Raw genomic sequence first — 20,646 nt, 5'->3', positions numbered from 1 at the left:
TGAGAAGACTAAGAAATAAGTAGCAGAATATTTCATTGTTGTTGAAACATCTCCAACAACAATCTAAGACACCAGATTTCTCTGAATAGCAAGCTTAAGATGTGAGTTACCTGGGTATTTGCATGACTTGACACAAAAATTTCATAGTAAATCAGATTTCTGTGAAGCCAAAACTGATACTTGGTTGATAAATGTGTTGATCTCGAATAAATCATTCATTATTCAGTTTAAGGGGAACAAAGGTAAAACTTAGGGAGTCTAGGTACTGGCAAATGTCTGTGCAGGAGCTAACTTGCACCTGGTGGAGTTTATTTGGCTGCCTGTGTGCCAGCTGTGCCAGAATGGGCCTGGCTGTCCCCAAGCTGCACAGTGACCCTGTACCGTGGCTTAGTCCTCCTGCACTGCTTGTTTGTCTCCCAGGCCAGGACAAACCCAAGTTAATGTCGCTCTGAGAGAGCTGGGGTTAATAAGGCCGACCAACCTCCATGTTGAAGCCATGTGGTTGTTCTGCCATAGTCTTCTCCTTCCAGGGCTGGCCTGCCAAAACACATAGCTGCACCCAGTTTGCAGCTGGCAGGCTGACCAACTGAGGCTGTGCATAGGGCAGAGGTAACTGTGTTATTTCCAGACCTAAACTAACCCTGGAAGCAGGAGAAGGGAGAGACTCTTCTAATCTTTGACCTGTAATATTGTTTGTGCACTTTTTCTAAGGTAAGCCACAGCTGTTCTCTCACCAGCTGCTCTTTGCGATAACCATTACCACTTAAGGAAGGTCAAAGTTTTCTTGGCATCCATTAGAAAAACAGAGATAAATTTTTAAGTGAAACCAGCTAGTCACATAATGGTACAAATTCATGTCCTCATCAGCCCTGGACATAAACAGTTCTGGGACTTTTCTCATCCTGCCAGATTACAGTTTGAAAGCATCTCTACAAATCTCAACTCAGCAATGTGGGTGAGTGTTTTAGTGCCCTTTGCCCGGTTCTTCTTGACATCTCACATTTGTCTTTTGGGTTTGGAGATTTTTCTTGGTACCCACCTTTGAGTAGAGAGGATTGATTTATTGTCTTTGCAGAACTTGCTGTGTGATGCATGTGTTTCTGCCTCTGCACAACCAGAAGACTACTGATTTGTTCTTTGCCCAATACTTTTGACTCATGCTATTAACCATTCATTCTTTCCCATTAAATTGACAACTCGGGGAAGAAACCAATTCATTACCATACAAATGGAGACAGCTTCTCTTTTCAAATAAATTGTCAATAACACCTTCATAGACATGTTATCAAATTCCTCAAACTTTATGGAGCAAGTTCAATTGACATTGGGTAGCATGACACAAAGTGAGATAGCTCAAAAACTTTTAGCTAGGAAAGAAGGACTTTCTTTTGGCTTGGAGTGATCAATGGGATGCTAAGGAGAGATTGTTTTAAAATAATGGAAAAGCATCAGTTTCACATTTTGTCATAAGCATTTCTTGAAAACTCTTCTTTACCAAGAACAGATTTTTCCCAATGTTTTTTATATCAGAAATACCAAATGTGTAAGAATACCTGTAAAAAAGATTTGATTGGTTTGTTCTTTGACTCTCAATTTCACCCTTTCAGATAAATGAGAAAAAAAACACAACCTCTTCATTGATTAACTGAACTAGACGTAGTTAACAGTATGTTATATATCAGTTACTTATTCACAGCATCCCTAGTGCTTATCTTGGGATTCTGGGTGCGGTCTACGACAGCACCGTTTAGTGATTAGTAGCATACTGAGTGTCAAAATGTGCTGAAATGTTCCACTGCAGGGTGCTGGGTCCTGAGCAGGTGTGACTGAAAATGCTTGCCTGTAGGATTTTCACTGGGGACATTGCTGATGTCAACAGAAGGTGATGCCCGTCTCTTGGACACTGATAGCCCAGCTAAGCAGGCATGTGTTGATTGGAGTCACCCAGTTCACAGACTGGAGGGCAGAGCACACCTTGTGACATGAGGGAAATGCGTTGTTTTTGTGACTGAGCTGAAAGGAAGTATAGGAAAAACTTTTTTTGTTTGTGAGATTTGCTCTTGGCAGACAACTTATAGCAGCACAGTCAGTCCTCATACGAGCAGATGTAGCTTCCCCAAGCTTGGTATTTTTAATACTCTTACAACAGGAGCTGATTAGCCCAATTAGGACTAGGTATTAGATTCCAAAGGAAAATCAGCACTGGCTAATCTGTGAGAGAGGAAATCTCCGAGCCCTTTACACCACCCTTGCCAGCAAATGGCAAAAATGTTAAGAACTGGAGAACCAGAACAGGCCTAATGTACAGCATGAGTTAAGCCTTAAAGCTCCAACAGATACAGTGGTGTTTGTTGCCTGTTACTGCCACAGGACTCTGTACAGACTCAAGTCCTGCTGAATTCAGTGAAAAGCAATGTGTGAATTTTTCTGTGCAATAGCTTCTCTTTGCCTTTTGTGGTTGAAATGGTCACTGAACTTCATTCGTTTGTTATAGGTTCATAGCAATGTAAAAGGGCTCTTAAGAGATTGACCAGCCCATCCTCTGCCCACAGTAGTTTATTTCCTCACAGCAAATGGAGGTGATGGACAAATAAGATAGTCTGTATTTAATAACTTTATTAAAAATTTTGTTGGTAGAGTTCTCTGAAGACACACCAGAAAAGTATTGTCTGTGTCTGTTTCTTAAGTGTCTTCTACACAAACAGCAAAGTTTAATTCTGTAGCTCGACTGACAGTCCCTGAGATTTGAAAAGTACTGGGAACAGGCCTCTTCCAATGTAATTTTTAATTTTTTTTGTATTTGTTTTTATTTTTTGGTAAAAGAGAGTGTGTCTGTCTTTCCTTGTCTTTAAGGTATGTGACATTGACCACAGAATCAGTAAAGGCATTTTTGAAACTTGTAACCTTCAACAGAATATTTCAGAAAGAAACAAACATTTATTTGATACAGACGGGAGTTCTTTAGTGGAAGGGAAGGACTGAATGCTGGCTTCTAATTTTCACCTTTAAAATGACTTCTTGTTACATTGTGTTTATGACTGTTATGGCATTAAAGAATAGGGTTATAAATGCTCCAGAATACTTAAAAGAACTGAATATATAAGGAATAAAGTTATCTCTGGCACAGCTACTTGGACATATGTAGATAAGAGCTCTTTTGAATTTGAAATGTGTATATGTAAGCCATATGCATTCTGCTTAGCTCTTTCCTAGCATAATCCTCAAAAACTTCACTCCTGGAGGATGTAGGAGGAGGATTCAGCCATTTAAAGTTGTGTGGATCACCAGATATCATACTGATGTGAGTGTGTCCCAGATTGTGTGAGCATTGCTGATGCCAGGTAGAACTGTTGTTTTATGTGAAGTTGAGGGAGTTTGGTCACATAGAAGAGATATTTTCCAAGTTGCATAATGTTTGCAGAATCTGGCTCTTTGTTCATGCATTCTGCCAAATCTAGCAGATGAAGAGGCATCATAAAATATTTGCAGGATGTTTGAGATATTAGAATAGGATCATAAATCGGGGATTTGCGTTGTTCTGGAAAAGCCTGTCAGAGCAATTTCGTCTATATTTATGTAATCTTCTACACCTTTTCATCACACAGCATTCTGTACCGTATTTCGTTTCCCACTGACTACCTTCTATAAGCTGTTGTCAGGGATGACTTTGCTTTGAACTCCTGCAAAGTAGTTTGTTTAGAGTAAGACTTTTTTTTCAATAATCATTTCCCATCTACAGTTAACTTGATCTGACTGTCCCCTAAGGGCCCTTTCCTTTTAACAGCTTTGTAGTGAAATGACAGACTCTTCTATTCGTGGTTCAAACACACTGCAAACTCTTGCACTCCTCTACTAAAAGACATACTGAGGACTTTAGTGACCATCCTGGCTAATGAGAGAATGACACAGTATCTTTCACATTTAATTTCTGCTTCCTGACACCATGGTGTCAGCACTTACCTGTGCATCTATTTTTTTCTGATATAAACACCTATGTACTTGAAAACAGCTCCAAACCCCTTGCCTTGTGGCTGAAGCAGCAAGGAACTAGTGTTTTGGGTACACTTGCTTTCACCCACTGGAGGTCAGCACAGATCTTCATAGGAAGTAGGGAGAAGCACTTTGGGCTTGTATGAAATGGAAATGTTATGATACTGGATATGATGCTCAGTGTTGCTAGGAAGGTGTGTTGCTCTGCATTGTACTTGATGTCATCTCAGGACTCTTGACAGCAAATTACTTACACATTCCTCCACTTGACTGAGACAAAGAATAGAAGTGGGTTTTGGGAAACATCCATATTTTAAAGAGAAATTATTACTGTTGTTGAGCTTTAAGTAGCAACCAATTGAAAAACAAAACAACAAAATCACATTATTTCCAAGTACACGAAGTCTAGTTGTCTCGTTCTTAAGGTTCAAGGGAAAGTAACTCCATTCCACTGAAGGGTCAGGTTGAGAATCAGGTTGAAGCAGTCAGAGAGGAGGATAGAGCTGCAAATTCTGCTGGAGATAGTTATCTCCAGTAGTTTTCTGGATCGTCACAATTTCACCCATAGATTTTAATGTCTAAAAGGACTCTGCTGGCTCTTGCGTCTGACAATCTGAATCACATAGGCTGTGGAATGAAAGGCCAGACCGCTGCAGGGACAATTAGCAATTCTTGAGATCTGGAAATCCTGGTAAAAACTAGTGAGCTAGAAAGCAGGGTTGTCTTGTTAAACTATTTTTTTAAGTCCCACAAGATTACTGAGTTTAAAGCTGGTTTTGTATTCCAAATGTCACAGTAAAAATGTAGCAATAAAGGATTATTTGGCTTTTCAGTTATTTAATAAATTGAGAACTAGAATGCAGCTTTGCAAGTGACTAAAGTGGAAACTGCTTTGGCAGAGAATTGATAAAGTAATCTAGGCAAAACAGCGAAAACCAACTGTATCAATTTCTCCCTTTTTCCTACAAAAAATAATCTCGCAAGCACTATTTACAAGTTGTGCAGACTTTCTTGCAAGCTTTTTCACAGAAAACATAATGAAATGCCATCTCTAAGTGTTGTTATCTGGATGTAAGTTCTCTGGAGAAATTTTGAGTAGCTTTATTGACACTTTTTATATTAGATGTAAGCAAAACAACTTCATCACCAGCAGAAGAATGATGAGTACGAGGTTTAAACCCAGATCCTGAATACAGCCCATTATTGCTGCCTGTTTAAACAAAATTTCACCAATGCCAAGGAAAGGCAAACAGAACTGTCTTCACTGTTTCTTATGAAAATAAAAAAGGCAGCAACTAATGTTATTACTGTCAGGAAAAAAAAAAAAAAAAAGGTGTTTCTGTTGGATAAGGAACCGAGAACACATTCCTCACTAAATCTCTCCATTAGATGCATAGCCTGTGTACTATTGTTACTAACCCCTTGCTCTGTAATCTCTCTGTATATATGTCTAATTTATCAGTTTCTTGTAGATTGTCAGCAGCCTGCTGCCTCCGTACCGCCACACGGCTCACAACTAGCCAGGGGGCCAGATTGCCAGACTGTCAGGTAAACTTCACTAACTCTTTTCTCTTTGTACACAGCTGCATGTGTCTCTGCAATTCCTCTCTTCTTCCTTATACAAAAGCTCTTCACTACCCTTCTTCACTAACAGCAAACTTATAACAACTTGAGGAACAGTGATAATTTCTGCAGTGACAGTACGAGCATGAATCACAGCATTCAGGCACTTATGTCTACATAAAAATATGGAAAAGAATGCAAAGTTGGATCCTGCAGTCTTCATTTGGACAGTTTCTCAATTATGCCAAAATAGTAATCATTTTATTTTGTTGCTAGATAAATTTACGTAAATGAGAGACTTTCAATTTTAGGGATATGTATAGGTTCCTCTTTTAGTAAGGTGGTATTTTAAAGTCATTTGTGAGATTTTAGCAGACACTTTTCAGAAAGCTCTCCCTGACCTGGAAACCTGGACCCACCGCAGTCAATTCTTAATCTTTTTGTTAAAAGTAAACTCCTGGTGTCCTTGCTTGTAGGTGGTGCAAACACCATACCTCAAGCACCGCTCAACAGTAATTCTGTGAGCCACATAGGATGTGTCTCAGTGGCCTTGGAGAAACCACTTCATTTGTGCCCCTTTTATTGCCTACAAACTGGAAGTATTACTAACTTCTTACTTTATACGGGTATTATGAAAATTTTACTGAGAAGTTAATGAAAGCTCGTTATAACTGATACATACCATTTACTGATTTGCAGTTTGGAGTTTTACAGCACACTGAAAAAAAGCTACTAGTTCAATTTAAAATCCTTAAAATCCCTGTCAAGAGGTTTCTGCTATATTTTAGATGCTACAAGAGTTTGAGGCTATTATAAAGTGCTTTGGTTACATGGAAGTTTAATGCCAACAAGTCTTATTTTAACCCTATGTAATTTTCCATCACAAAACCAAAGCCTGTTTTTTTTTTTTCCCCTCATCCATTAGCTATACTGAGTTTTAAGTGGGACTTGTGTCACTCTTGCTTTTCTCTAGTAATTGTGATTCCAGTGCATAGATTTTAGTGAACATCACTGGATAAGCAATGAACAGATTCAAGCCAAATGAATCTCCAGGACACATTTAGTCAATTTATTTAGCTATACATTTGTCTGTCTTTTTGCCTAAATCTGTATCTTAAAAAGAGTGGGTCTGGTTTTGGATCATGTTCAGGTTTCTGTTGAATGCAGTGAAGACCTCATTTTCATTATCAGAGGCCAAACTCTAGACCCAAATTATTTATTAACAAATAAACCCCAAACCAACCAAACAACACCCCCCACCCCGCAACAACAAACCAGAAAAACCCCACAAGCACCCCCCCGCTACTTCAAATGAAATTAATTTTAATAAGAAATAGTGCTTTTATTTTCTGTAAACTAGGAAAGAAATTAAAAAGAAGGTAACGTATTACTAAAAGCAAAATGGTTGCATTCTGAAAACATCAATATTCTGTTTGTATTTTCTGTTGCTGATTTGTTACAGTTACAATCAATGCCAGACAATATTGCATGCGAATGGCATCTTTAAGACAGAGTACTTAATAACACCAAAGGGCTTTGCATGCTATTTTCTAATTGATTTTAGAAATACATTATTAGCATTTTGAGTGCTGGGGGGAAAAAATAGAGCTGCTTCAAACCAGACAATAATACTAACACAAAAAATTACACAGGCTTCATTCATCAACTGAATGAATAAATCCTCAGATGATACCAGCCCTTAAAGAGAATTTACAAAAATGTCTATTAAACCCAAATGTTTTCAAAGCTGCACATATCCCATGGGGGGAACGCAACAATGTTCTTCCTTATTCTCAGTTAATAGTCAACAGCTTTAGGTGCTTCCATGACTCTTTATTGCTTTATGTTATTAATCTCACCTGCCATCCTCTACTGCCCGCGATTGTCAGTGCACCCAATAGCTCAGCCCCAGGACCTGCTGCCATGATCACCTAAACTGGCACACAAGGCGCACCACCTGCTGTGTGTCACTTGGTGATTCTCATGTCGTTTTTGTTTACATACTGCTACAATAATCTGCATTAATCGACTGGATGTATTGTGTTTCTGAAGAGAGAATGGTATAGCAGTAGAGTTTGAGGATAAGCTTTAACTCTATTGGGACTGCAAGTGATGGGTATATATACATTGCCACAAAGGTGTCTGATAATCTTGTAACTTTTTTCTCTTCCTAATACTTATTATTGATCAAAAGGGGAATGGCAAGACAAAGTTTTATATTTCTTCTGTGCATGGAAAAGTGCTTATATGTCAAAGTGAGAAGGAACGCAGAATTATCATGAAGAGAAAACAAATGTCATTCTAAGCACAGTGCTTCCTAATCTGAGAATAGTCTGGGATAGTTTGTATTACAATATATGCAGTCAGGGCTGACTTTGTACTGAAGGTCATGCCAAAGCATTATTATGGTTTTGCATATTTGTGTAGAGGAGAATATTTTGTGTCTCAACGAGGTCCTCTTTCAGGCCATTGCTGTACATAACTAGTCTTAACTGTGGCCATTTCCTCACCAGTCCTCTCCCTCAGAGCGCGGACATCTTGCGTTGCTTATTTTTAAAGCTGGGAAGGAAGCCCCAAAAGACACACATATCTCTGCTAATGAACAAGGAAAATGTCTGTGTAGTTTCTGTTCCTTTCTGGCAATTGCAGAAGTTATTTTTACAAAGAAATGGGGCAGCAAGGGAGGAGAGTAAGGCAGCCTTCATAGGGTAACATGACCACCTCTCTGTCTTCCCCAAATGTGATGTTAAAGTTCTAATTCACTTTTATTTTTCTGAAGGACCCAAGACTAGTGCTTCTCCTAAGCCTATCTTGAAAACTTAGGAGGTGCTGAAGCCAGGAGCTGACTCTTTATGAGTGGCTAAGTTTGAGAGCAAATGCAGACCTTTTGGGTCCATATGCAGTCACTCGTGACACAGACTCTTTTGAGTGGAGCAGGCAAAGAACTCACTCAGATCCCTTTTTAGATGGCCTATCTGCATATGGCAGAATATGGCAGAAGAAAAAGACAGTTACAACCATGGAAAGAATTACTTAGAGAAGACAGTTTTGGTGTCTTCTCAGAGTACTTGATTGAACAAGTCCAGTTACTAAGCTTCAAGAAATTATTTTAGATTCTATATTTAAGCCTAGATGCTTAGAGGTGGACTATATGTAAATAGAGAAGTCGTAGTCCATAACACTAAACACTTTGGGACTGACCTACTCAGACAGCTGAGGACAAGACAAAGCTTGTGAGGTCCCGAGCTTCTGTAACCTGCTCTCACCAGCCATTTTGCAATCAGGAGACTCATCTTCAGGAGCATTAATGTGAAATAGAATCTAACTTAAGAAATGCAAGTCTATGATCTTCAAAGAAGCCCAGAGGTGCAAGGACTGTAGCTCCTGCTAAACTATAATACCTATGGGTTTATGGTCATAGTCTCCTAGGCTTCTCTGATTGGAAAACATGGACGTTGCCATCTACTTTCTTAATGGTGGTGGTACACACTTGTTTCTGTATTTGAGCAAACCACAATGTCATTTCTTTGTTTCCCTAAGTAAATGCTATATGTGGAACTACAGACATTTTCAGTACTGCTGGCATTTCCAGTGACAGATATTAAAATACCTCTGGCATTTCAAATTGATTCATTTCCAGCAATAGACTAATTGCATTCCTTCAGCCAACACTCCAATAGTCTGTGCTGCAGAGATAATATGTAACAACACATTTTCTAAAGAAGGAAAATGGAAAAGGCAAATTTTCTTGAAGACAGGCTTGTGCTTTGGCATAAATCACACTGACGAGCTTGGAAAAACTTCAAGACTGCAGGATATTTGAAGGATTAGGAAAAAAACTCTTTACAGACACATCAAAGAACTGGTTTGGTGGTGGTATTTTTGGTTTGGTGGTGGGTTTTTTGTTTGTGGGTTTTTGGTTTTGTGGGGTTTTTTTTGTTTGTTGAGGGTTTTTTGGTTTGTTGGTTTGTTTGTTTTTTATAAATTGCATTTACTTGCATTATATTTTGGCATCTTGTTTTACCACCTGCTTTCCTTGACAGTTTAATGTCTGTCACTTAGCTTGACATTGGCAAGATGAGCCGAGGTTCACCTTTTTAAAACAGGACAAGCCAAGGCTCAAGAATCATGTGGAATTCGCTAAACCTGTGCCTTGCCTGCTGCAGAGTAGCGTATGTCAGGGCTGACAAACTCATTTTCGCTGGGGGCCACATCAGCCTCGCGGTTGCCTTCAGAGAGCCGAATGTAATTTTAGGACTGTATACATACATTTGTCCCTCTGAAGGCAACCACGAGGCTGATGTGGCCTCCGATGAAAATGAGTTTGACACCCCTTGTGTAGGGTGCTGAGCTGCCTTTAAATGAGCAAACCTGAGTATCTGAAGCTTTTCAGCAGGAGCATCTTGGGACTCTGCACTAAGAAGTGGGGTGTGTTTATATCAGCTGCCCCTTCTCTTTCTGCTGCCACTGCTAGGCTGCTACTCCAACACCCCCTGGTTTGCTGAAAGGTAGTTCAGACCTCTCTGCATTATATGACAGTGTACACTATAAATGCACATTTACAGGCTTAGGGGTTAAATTGTTACCACACAAAGTGTACAAGAAAAAGAGTCAAGTGACAAAAGTATATGACAGAAATGAAAAGGACTCAAAGAGCACATTAAAAACAAACAAAAACCACAACAAACAACAACCCACAAATAACTCCCACCCTTTGGAACTGTTGATTACAGAAAATGTAATGCTTGTGTTGCCTGATGAGGAAAGTTACACTGTATTTGTATGACTGTATTAGTAAATAGGTCCTATTCAGTAAGAGATCACGTTTTCATGAAGTGATGAAACCTGATTTCCAGATTGGCACTGTCCTTCATTTCAAACAATTAATCAGTTGCAAATAGAAAAATTTTTATGCTCACAGATTGGCATCTGTAAAAATGGCAAAGATGGCACCTGTATTTTGTCCTTCAGATTTGTTCCCACGTTCCGCACAAACATTCACTTCTCCATGCAGCATTTTTCATCAGAGCAATGCAAACAGCAATCGTGTGCGTGAACTGGCAAACAGAATATCTGTGGCACTTAATATATGCATCCAGGTGTCACTGAATGTGTGCACACTGAGGATTTTTTTAATGTATATTATCTGAAGATACAGATTTAGAGATGAGGTTTCATCCCCCTTTAAAGCTTGTTTCCAGCCCTGTACTCTTTACATGCATCTAAAAAGTTTGCCATGTATTTTAAGCGCTTTTTCTCTTGTCTCTTTAATTTTCAGTCCTAATGCTCTTCCAGAAGAGCAGCCACATTCCAGCTCTCAGTGTGCCCCTCTCAACTGTCTCTCTAAGCCTCCTCCTTACCCCTAATCTTCATATGCAACGTAAGAGAAAATGCAAACAGAGTGGAGTTCACGCAACAAAGGTTGGGGTTGTTCCCAGCAAGCGGGTGGACAATCCTGCCTTGTTGCTGCATCGACAAGTCTGGATTCATATCCCCTGCTCTGGCGACCGAGGGAAGGTTGAGAAGAAGAATACAAAGCACAGAGCCCAACCTGTCAAGAAGACTTTTTATGGTTCCTCTGATTGTATTCGAACTTTGCTATCACAACTAAAGTGTAATGAAATTTAACATCGTGACAAAAATGCTCCTCCCAGCTGCTTGGCTTTACCTCTGAAATAATGAGAGACTTAAGCCAATATTTAAAAAAAAGTATGTTACAAAAATCCTACCCTCACAATCCTCTAAGTTCAGCCATAGGAGCCAGTTCAAATTTCCTTTTGTTATTAAGGGTGTGATATTTATTACTTACTTTATTTGCACCAGAATTTTGTGTTTATAAAATAGTCTTTTTTTTTTTTTTTGTGGGAGTTGTATTTAATTGATTTTATTTAAAAATTAAAAAAAAAAACAAGCAGAAATAGCTTAAGTGAAGAATGACTGTGTTAATATTAAAAGAGGCTTGTTGCATTGGCCAGCATATGGCCAATTTTTATTGCACAAAAATGTTGGAAATGGGTTGAATTGGAATGTTAACAATGACTGTATATTTTGCTGCTGCACTGATATTGTTTATGCACTTATTTTTCTTTTAATTCCTATTACACTAGCTTCTGGTTTTGTTCTAGCTCTTCACTGAAAGATAATTATTAAGCCTAAGAAGGAGATGAAAGGATGATGTATTGATTTGTTTTCATTTGTTTGCTTGCATCATAATTACATTTTTGCATTTCAGACAAGTAGATGAATTGGTGCTGTTTTTTGGGGTTACTTTCTATTTAGTATCTGAGAAAGAAAAATCTAAAACAAGTAAAATGTTGTGTGCTAATTAAAAACATTCTTTCCTCCCACTCCCATATTCAGGATACTGGTTCGTGGCCTTACCATGAAAGGCTAGTACGAATGAAGTAGTAAGCAATTTGTATGAAGCATTCTGTGGTGACAGAACTCATGCAGGTAGGGTTAATGGTGTGGATCAAATCTAGCAGGACTTTACTGTAGTGCATTTTTTTCCTTGCCAAATATCAACAGACACAGAACCTTAGTTCATGTCAGTTTATGACAAATACTCAGGTGATCTACGCTACGCAGACTCTATCGCAACAGTGCACAGTGTTCCTAGTTAAAGATTCTTTCCTGTAAAAGCTGAGTAGGTCTGGGGTTTTTTGTTTTATTTTTTCTTAAGGTAGAGGATTTCAGAGTAAAATCAAGGATAGCAGAATTTATTTTGCACAGTACCTGACAGCAAGGCAAGTGGCTAAGTAGGGGGTCACAGTTCAGCATCTCTGGGCTTCCCATCTGGTCATCAGCTAGAAAACAAGGCTGCAGTACTGCCTACCTGCCTACTTGTTGGTAATTAGCAGACTCCTTGCTTTGTCAGGTGGCCTTAATTTAGTTACAGAAGAAAGGCTTAGATATTTCCATGCCTTTATTCCTTCTCTGCAGCATACGTATGACCTACAAGTGGGAAACACAGTACAGCCTAAGGTGCAGAGCAGCTAGGGAAAAAAATTTGCTGCTGCAGGTGTGATTGGAATAATTCTTTCATATTCTGCCTGAATCTGAGAAAACGAAGTCAGTCTGCTGTTAGTAACAATGCTTACCAAATATTACGATACACGAAACATCAGCAGAGGAAAGAATCGGTGACCACTCAGTGTGCCTAACAAATCATTCTTACCATAGTACCAGTAACAAAGGTGCTGTAAATAGAAATACTCTATGTCATCAACCGTGTGTGTCGTGTAACCTTGGCAAAGCAGCTGAGCTATTGTAACAAAATATTCAGAGGTGGAAAAAAATAGGAACAAACTGACATCTAATTCTGATCAGATCAAACAGACAACACTTGGCAGTGTTTCGAGTTCAGTTTTCATGCAGTTTGCATGCTTCTTGTAAACTTTTACATTACTATTCAGTATCATACTTAACGTATGTGTTGTCGTGTCATAGAAAAGCCCAGTAAAAACTTGTTCAGCTCTATCATACTGTCTGACACTGAGATTAGCTGCTATTTTGATTTTTTTATTTGAAAAAAAACAACCAAACCAAACCATTTTGTCTGAGACAAATGCTGCCTTCAAAAAGCATCTCAGAATTCCTGACTTTGTCAAACTGGTGTATGAATATCGTACAGTGGCCATGTCTGTGTCCAACAAAGACAGCTACTGTATATTGTTAAAAAGAAAAATAAATTGCATTGCATTTTGAATACAGTTACTGCAAGCTGCACTTGGAATAGTTTTTCCTATTTTCATATCCAAATCAAACAGATTTTCCCTGAATTTAAGTTAAAAAACAAAAAAATCAGTGAAATACATTTCCTTTCTATATAGATACGAATTTATTGGAAAAAAAAGTTACATCAGAACAGTTGTTTAGAAACATACTTGTTTCCAGCTGTGATTTGCAGAGCAACTGTGGGAAATCGCAACATTGTACTGGTGTGTCCACGTGGATCCACAGTTATGGAGCAGCATCCAATGGTATGGAAATTGTGAACCTGTTTTATAGAAGTAAATGGGTTTATTACATTTTTTTATTCTCTTAAGCTTTAAATTCTTCATTTCTAAGTTTTTAATTTACATTTTTTAATATGTAATTAAACTTGAGTGGTGGAAATATAAGAGAACTAGAAAATAAACAACTTAGATGTACAAATGGCTGTAGTTATTGCATTGTAAGTTATAAAACTGTGTAGGTCCCTGGGACAACTTTTGTCAGTTAACCAGTACAAAATAAAATATGTATCTTGAACTTGAGGTGATAAGCTCTTCTTTGTTACATAGTGATCGATAACATATAACTGCGTGAGAGATTTTGTAGGAAATATTTAAATGCAGACCAGAAAAAAAAGCCTGTTTTTTAAGGGTTGCAAAATATTATATTTTGCCCATTTATAATTAATTTATGATGTGTTGATATCTAATCTGATTTGTAAAGATTAAGAAAAAAATGATACGTGTGTTTGTAAGGCTTGAGTATACTCAGAAACGCTGAAATGTGTCCTGCGCAGTAAAGAAGCAATTCAAATCGTGCTCTGACTTTTGTATCTGAAATGCAGCTTTTTTTTCTCTATGATGGCCTTGAGATTTCTTTGGATTTGGAATAGCCTATTCAGTCCTGGGGCATTTTGGTTTGGGTTTTATTTTCTGATGGATTGAAAAAATATTCCTTGTTCAGTGAAATGATCCACTCCTAGAAATTCAGTTTATTGGAAATGCATGGGGAAAAAAAAATAAAAGCAAACATAAAAATGAAATATAAGGAGAGTAAAAAAAAAAAAAAATTGTAAAACATAATAGTATCGAAAATATATTTTCTATCAGTCAGGAGATAAATTGAGGTTTTACAGAAAGAAGAAATATTACCATTTTTCATGCTAATCGTATAGAAGTTTTTGCCTCCTAGATGAAGGCAATAGTGATATTCTTTCTATTGATCTGATTGACAGGTTGGCACCTCTGTGCTTTCCCCATCCACATTTTTCACTAAATTAATGTAACCATAGCTATACAGTAGGGTTCATAGGATGAAACTGTAATTAAGGTAATGCTGCAATTTTTAATGCCAAGATGACTTTCAGTTTATTTTAAAATATTGTGAACTTGTTTAAGCCATTTTCCATATTAAGTGTGAACAGAAAGGAGATTCTGTTACAAAATATAACCTCACTTATGAAATATGACCTCACCTATGAAGGCTGCTCATTATCATTTTGTTGCAAATACTTAAGTAAACCGTTAACAAAATATGACCCAGTCCTCATCACCCTGGGAACAACACTCATGAGTCCAGGCCCTCATTTTGATACCAACCTTATCGTTCAGCGTGCGATGCCAAAGTCTGTAGTTGTGCTACCAATTCCACTATAGCTCAATTGATCATCATCATCATCATAATGTATAGATTTTATCAGCCCTTTTAAGTCTGTTCCTTTCTTTGGCAGAAGATGCATATCCACTGAGGTTACAATAAATGTATTTCTTTTGTACTTCAGAAATCTTTGTTTAAGAACGACAGGCACAGAAGTTTTACCTTTGAAGTGTGATAATTGCTACAGTTACCTCTTTAAAAATTCCAGTCATCACTTTTCTTCAGTTCTCCCTTGCTGTGTGTGCAGTGAGTCTGAAGGGATATACAATATTCAGACTTTTTTTAGCCACTAGAGGTTTTATTTTAGTACAATTAAGCATCCTGTGCAAAAGAAACAAAAAAGTAATTGCCTTCTGCCTTCAGGCACAAATGCATCTAAATATGCAATTTAAAATGTGTACATGAGATTCTTAACATCAGGTAGCTTTTCCATATCCATAATTAAGCTAGAAAATTCTTATTTTTTGTGCAATCTGCATACTCCTCTTGCTTAAAAGGCAAGAGGACTATCACAGAGAGTTTGTGTCTTTCATTCTGAGGTGCACAGCTTAAATCCTTATTGGATTTTAATCCGTTTCCTGTGGAGCTCTTGAAAATCCCCTTCATGAAATCTGATCGCAACCAAGTGACAAACTGGCAAAAGGTAAATGAAAAATCCTATATTCCATGACTGGAGTTAATGTGCGGGCAGACTCTGGGTGATAGGGCCTTGTATTTCAAAAATGTCTTTCTACAAAGCTCTGTATTTGTTTTGATTATCATGATTTCCTGTAAAAGAAAGAGTGGAGAAGAGTGTATGTTTTTTCTCAGCATTAGTAAACTGAGTTTAAAAGTTTTTATTGATTATATGGTTATTGGATTTCAGTAATATTTTGGAAATCAGTAAATGCAAGCGATTGATAAAAGTCTCAAGTAGTCTGGCTTGCTAGCTGAGTTGTTATCAGCTGCGAATAAGAAATAACAGTAATCTAGCTTTTCTTTTTCTATTCACAGATATGGCTATGTGTGCTATGACAGCGGATAACTTAAGTCCATTTTATTACTTATTGCCCTATTGATTTTCAGCCCTGCGGTTTGACTGTTACAGGGTTAATTAACTCAATCCTTTGTAAACAATTTAAAAAGAAAGAAAAAAGAAAACTGCTGTTTTGTGACTTTTGTAATCTATTGAATGTTTCCATTTGCATGATGTTCTGTATCTGACGAACCATACAGATTGCTGTGTTCCTTTCAAAAGAGTTTTAACATTGGTGGAGTTTGTGACAAACACAAATTTGTATACTGTATGTGTACTGCTGTAATATCTCAGCTACTCCTATGTTGAATTGACATTATGTTGTCCTGCCTTCTTGGGGTTAAATGATGGAGTGTTTCTAGATGGTGAAGAATATAAAAGTATCTATGTTCATTTGCTAAGGACTGAATATTGGAAACTCTTCTTGTTGCTACTTTATGCTAAAAGCAAAGAAGTTAAATAACTCGTTTCCAAAAATGCATCATTTGTTTTTAAAATTGAAGTAATTCCCATGTTAACTCGTCCTTGTAGACAATCCTAGATTAATGCCTCGTGAGGGATTCATAAAGTCTGTGCTTGTACATGTCTAATATGATCATGCAGTCAAATGGTTGGGAAAAACACTCTAGTGCTGAAGAAAATAATTAAAAGAAGCCAATATACTGATTCTTACATCTTTACGTTCCAATTAAAATTACAGTGTAATACATAACTGTTCCAGTGAATAAACTGGCCATTTTTGTTCATTTAATTCAATGCTGTCTTGTCTACTTCTATTTATGTCAGTTTGAAGTGTGTTGGCTTGGCTTATACTTTTGCATTTATTTAGTTCCTAAAGATCCGTAACTGGAAGTTGAAAAGTTATCAGAATTAAAGGACAGGAAATTGAGAAGAGAAATAAAGCAACGTTAAAGGAAAAGGGAATCAGAATTAAAGCAAAGATGCTTCCTCTGTTTTCTGACATTGAGGCAGACACTAAAATACAGACCGATTCCCTATATACTGTTTCCAACAGATTTGAGTAATCTCTGAAATGCTGCAACATCTGCACAAAGTCTCAGTACAATAGTGCTTTGTGAGATGCAAATCTCCACCCTCAGGGGATGTGGAAGCAAAGGAAGAGCTGAAGTTGGCATAAGATCGGCTCGGGAGTGCCGTGCACAGTACAGCGCACCGTACCGGCTTTTTTAAGTAAGAAACGTCTTTCATCCCTTGTGCAAGAGCCTTGTTCTGACAGCCCGGGGGTCAAAATCCTCCCTCAGTAGCCAGTCCCATGGTGGTCCGGGAACATGGCCCCTCACGGCTGGCAGGATCGCTGGGGGATAGCAAATGTCCAGCTTATAGAAATGGGCCAGGAAAAGGGAAGAGCCTGGAGGAAAGACTGTGCCTCCACACCTGCTGTCATGTTTGACTCAATAGCAGCTATTGGAGGGCTGGGTTTGTTCCTGGCTGGCTGGTGAGGTACTTTGGCTTGTAACAGAATTTGTGCATGGTGACAGAAATGCAGATCGAGAACTGTCACTTATCTAAGTTCTTGCCACTTCTCTCTTTTCTTCCTTTTTCCACCTAGCAGGGAAAGGGAAGGTCTCCCACCTTATCTGTGTTCATTGCAGAAGTGCCTTTGGCAGTGGTGTTGCAGGATCAGTTTTGCAGAAGTGTGACTGCTCAAGATAAATTTTTCTTACTCCGATTGTTCCTCCCCTTCGATTTTAAACTAAAATAATTTTTGAGAATTGAAAAAAAAAAAGGGGGAAGCAGACCTTTCTTCCTCAGAGTATTTGCTTTGAAAGCAGTTGCACAGAGTTGCCCCTTATGTGAACGTTCTCATGGAAAAGTTGGTTAGAGAAACTTCTAAACTTCTAAACCATATTGCTCCTTCCTCTTCCCCTTCCTATGTGTCATCCCTCCAGCAGGTCCTGTGCAGCTCCCTGAGAGGCAATGGTATGAGTAAGATCACTGAAATAGTTGGGGTTAAAAATAATAATGATAATTAAAAGATCTTTTTTGTTTCCAAAGAACATGTCTGCATAGTATCTCCTTTGAGAAGCACCGTTACCCCTTGTTCTGGAGTAGGAGAGCAGGAGGTAATTTCTGACAAATGACCTATTGGTTTGCCTGTAAAGATATATCAGATGATAATGGAAATGATCCCCAGCTAAAGTTTACAGTGACTGCCACCGCAAGTCTTTGTTTCTGGATACCTCCCTTGATAAATCCTGCAGTTACACTTAGAGAAACACCAAACACTCCCGGCTACACCTAAAGGCAGCAGGAGCCATAGTCTGACTCTCTTAACACCATAAAGCACTGACAGGCCACTGGCAACTCAGGTTGAGCACAAAAAATGACTAAATAATTTTGAACAAGGTTGAAACAGAGAGAACAGAGGTACCAATTATGAAGAGAGCCATATCATAGGGCCTGACATCCACATCTGCTAGCAGCCTGTGAATTACAAACAGAGAAGATTTTATATAGAGAACAAAATACAGGGGGGAAAGGGAGCTAAAATAGATAATGTGAATCCTCGTAAAAACATTTGGAATAAAGCCAGCTCTCATCTATTTGTGTATGCTAAAGGCACAGGCACAACTACTTTCCTCTCAGTGTTAAGTTTGAATGATTTCCTGAATGAAAGAAAAAAGTCCTAACTTTGCACAAAAAGGAGGCTTATACTATAGTTGACAACTCAGCAGAAACTTAATAACCCAGTAAAAAATATTGACCTTTGCAAGAATGATTCCTTCTTGACTACAGCAGTATATTAGAAAATGCACATTACACTCATTATTATTTATAAATTCTCTTCTATCTTATTGGAGGTTTCTAACTTCAGGAATAAGGTTTGGTGGCTGGTTTTACAGAAAAAATAAATAAGTAAGTAAGTAAATAAATAAATAAAAATATATAATACATTATTGAGAAAGTGTTATTTGTGAGAAAGCTCCATATCAGGGGAGAGAGAAGCCCTTTCATCTCCCTGAACTGAGTTATCAGGGAACTTTGGAAATAAACAATGAGACAGTTGTGTCCATTGAAATTAGTTCATAGGATGCCCCACGTGGAGAGAGCTGTCATCTTTTTAAGTGTTTATGACCTCTCTCAAGGAAATCAATGTTTGCTATTCAATGCTGTCATATTGGTTAAGGTATTAAAACTGAAGCTATTTACACAGATTAGGAATATGGTATGGAAAGCTACATGAGTACAGAGCTCCCTTGATGATCAAATTCTGAGTGCAGAAGATGTAGGCCCAATATCTTGTTCCTCCTCACAGAGATGAGAGGACCATAGGAGAAAAACAGCTACTGTTTTTATAGCACAGAGGTTGTCTTCTGTCCCCTGTACAAGACTAACTGGCTTTGCTACAGCAATAAGGAGCCTCTGTTAGAGATAGATGACCTCTGTAAACTCAGATGGCTCAATGCTGATCCATCCAAGGTAGCTCTTTCTACAGTGCTACAGCTTGTTAGTGCTCTAAGATGAAGTGGCAGCTGTTCGTCGTAGCTATACAGATGCTACCATCAAGCCTTTGACCCATGTCATTTACAGTTGGTTGGGAAACTTGCTTTGACCTGAATGAATGGACCTGCCATTCAATTTGTTGCTTTGAAATTTGATTTTAAGACATCCCTGGGTTGCAGCAAAGCTCCACTGACTTTAGTAGGCTCCATCTGGATTGGGCATTCACCTCTGTGGAGCAGACAACAGGACTGTGGACATAACATGGAGTATGTCATGCAATTTGAACATGCAACTGGTGAGTGATTTCATGACCAGCTTGTGACTCAGCTTCAGCCATGCAAAATGTAAAATTAGAACTTATATAAATGCACTGCATTCAAATGCCAGCAATCTCAAAGTCCTACATTACTTAAAAAGAAAATGCCTCTGTGAAGCCACTACTGCTTTCAAAGGTTTTTGTTATCTAAGCCAAATGCAAAGTAGCTCTTTTTATCTTCAGAGCGCACTGTGCATATTAATTCGTTCCCAAAATATCTTTGCAAAATGGGTACTGTTATCTCTCTGCCTACAGACAGACAAATTGAGACTGTGTGATGGGAAAACATCAACACTCCACAAAGTGAGCCAAGTTTCTTTACAGGTAACCCTTTACGTCTCCACATACGTCCACTCTGCACACACTAGAATACCAAAGTGGTTTCAGATGCAGGTGCTCTCAGCAAGATGAGTTGTTTAGTCCATGTGGTACAAGCTCCACCCCAGAACCTGCACAGCTCAAGTGCTTGAGTTGGTTCACAGCTTGTTCCCTTTTCCTGTGGTGCTTGATATTAATAGATACTCACTATAAATAGCTGAGGTTTAACATACACGGTCTGCTTTTAATTTTCTTAGCCCTATGCCCTCCTTCTGAGTGTCCGCCAGGCCTGTAAACCAAAAAGGCCATTTGACTCACTAGGCCTGAGAAGAAAACATTGCCTAAACATGGGAAAACTTTTCTTCCTCCAGCAACGCTAGCTCAGTAAAATATAGATGTTCTTTTTTTTGGTGGAGAACATGGATTTCCTTTAAAGTGACTGCAAGCCACTAAAGACTCTGTTCAAAATCATGAATATAAAACCATGACAGAGCTCCAATTAAGATTCTGGAGTTTCAGGCCCTCATTCATGCAGTTACACTTAGTGCTATTTATGCTTGAATATAAAAGCATGGCACATTTCAGCATGGTAAAGTTACAGCCATTT

The 20,646-nt window shown here is 38.3% G+C and overlaps 1 protein-coding gene across 7 annotated transcripts in view; it reads left to right on the top strand.

Annotated features, from left to right (window-relative positions):
- BICD1 (BICD cargo adaptor 1) overlaps positions 1-16,691 on the top strand; it is a 182,211-nt gene extending 165,520 nt beyond the window's left edge. For 2 of the 7 annotated variants that reach the window (XM_065857261.2, XM_065857254.2), the window contains exons 9-10: positions 5,463-5,538; positions 10,832-11,062. In XM_065857261.2, the coding sequence (XP_065713333.2) occupies positions 5,463-5,538; positions 10,832-10,919 (164 nt within the window). In that variant the 3' untranslated portion in view covers positions 10,920-11,062. Of the gene's footprint in view, positions 1-5,452; positions 5,539-10,831 lie in introns of all 7 variants that reach the window. The other 5 variants (XM_071817201.1, XM_065857271.2, XM_065857268.2 and 2 more) reach the window with 4 other exon arrangements.
- The last annotated feature ends 3,955 nt before the right edge of the window (positions 16,692-20,646 follow it).

This window comes from Patagioenas fasciata, chromosome 1, assembly GCF_037038585.1.
Source record: "Patagioenas fasciata isolate bPatFas1 chromosome 1, bPatFas1.hap1, whole genome shotgun sequence".
NCBI lineage: Eukaryota > Metazoa > Chordata > Aves > Columbiformes > Columbidae > Patagioenas > Patagioenas fasciata.
This window is presented reverse-complemented; position numbering and strand designations above follow the sequence as displayed.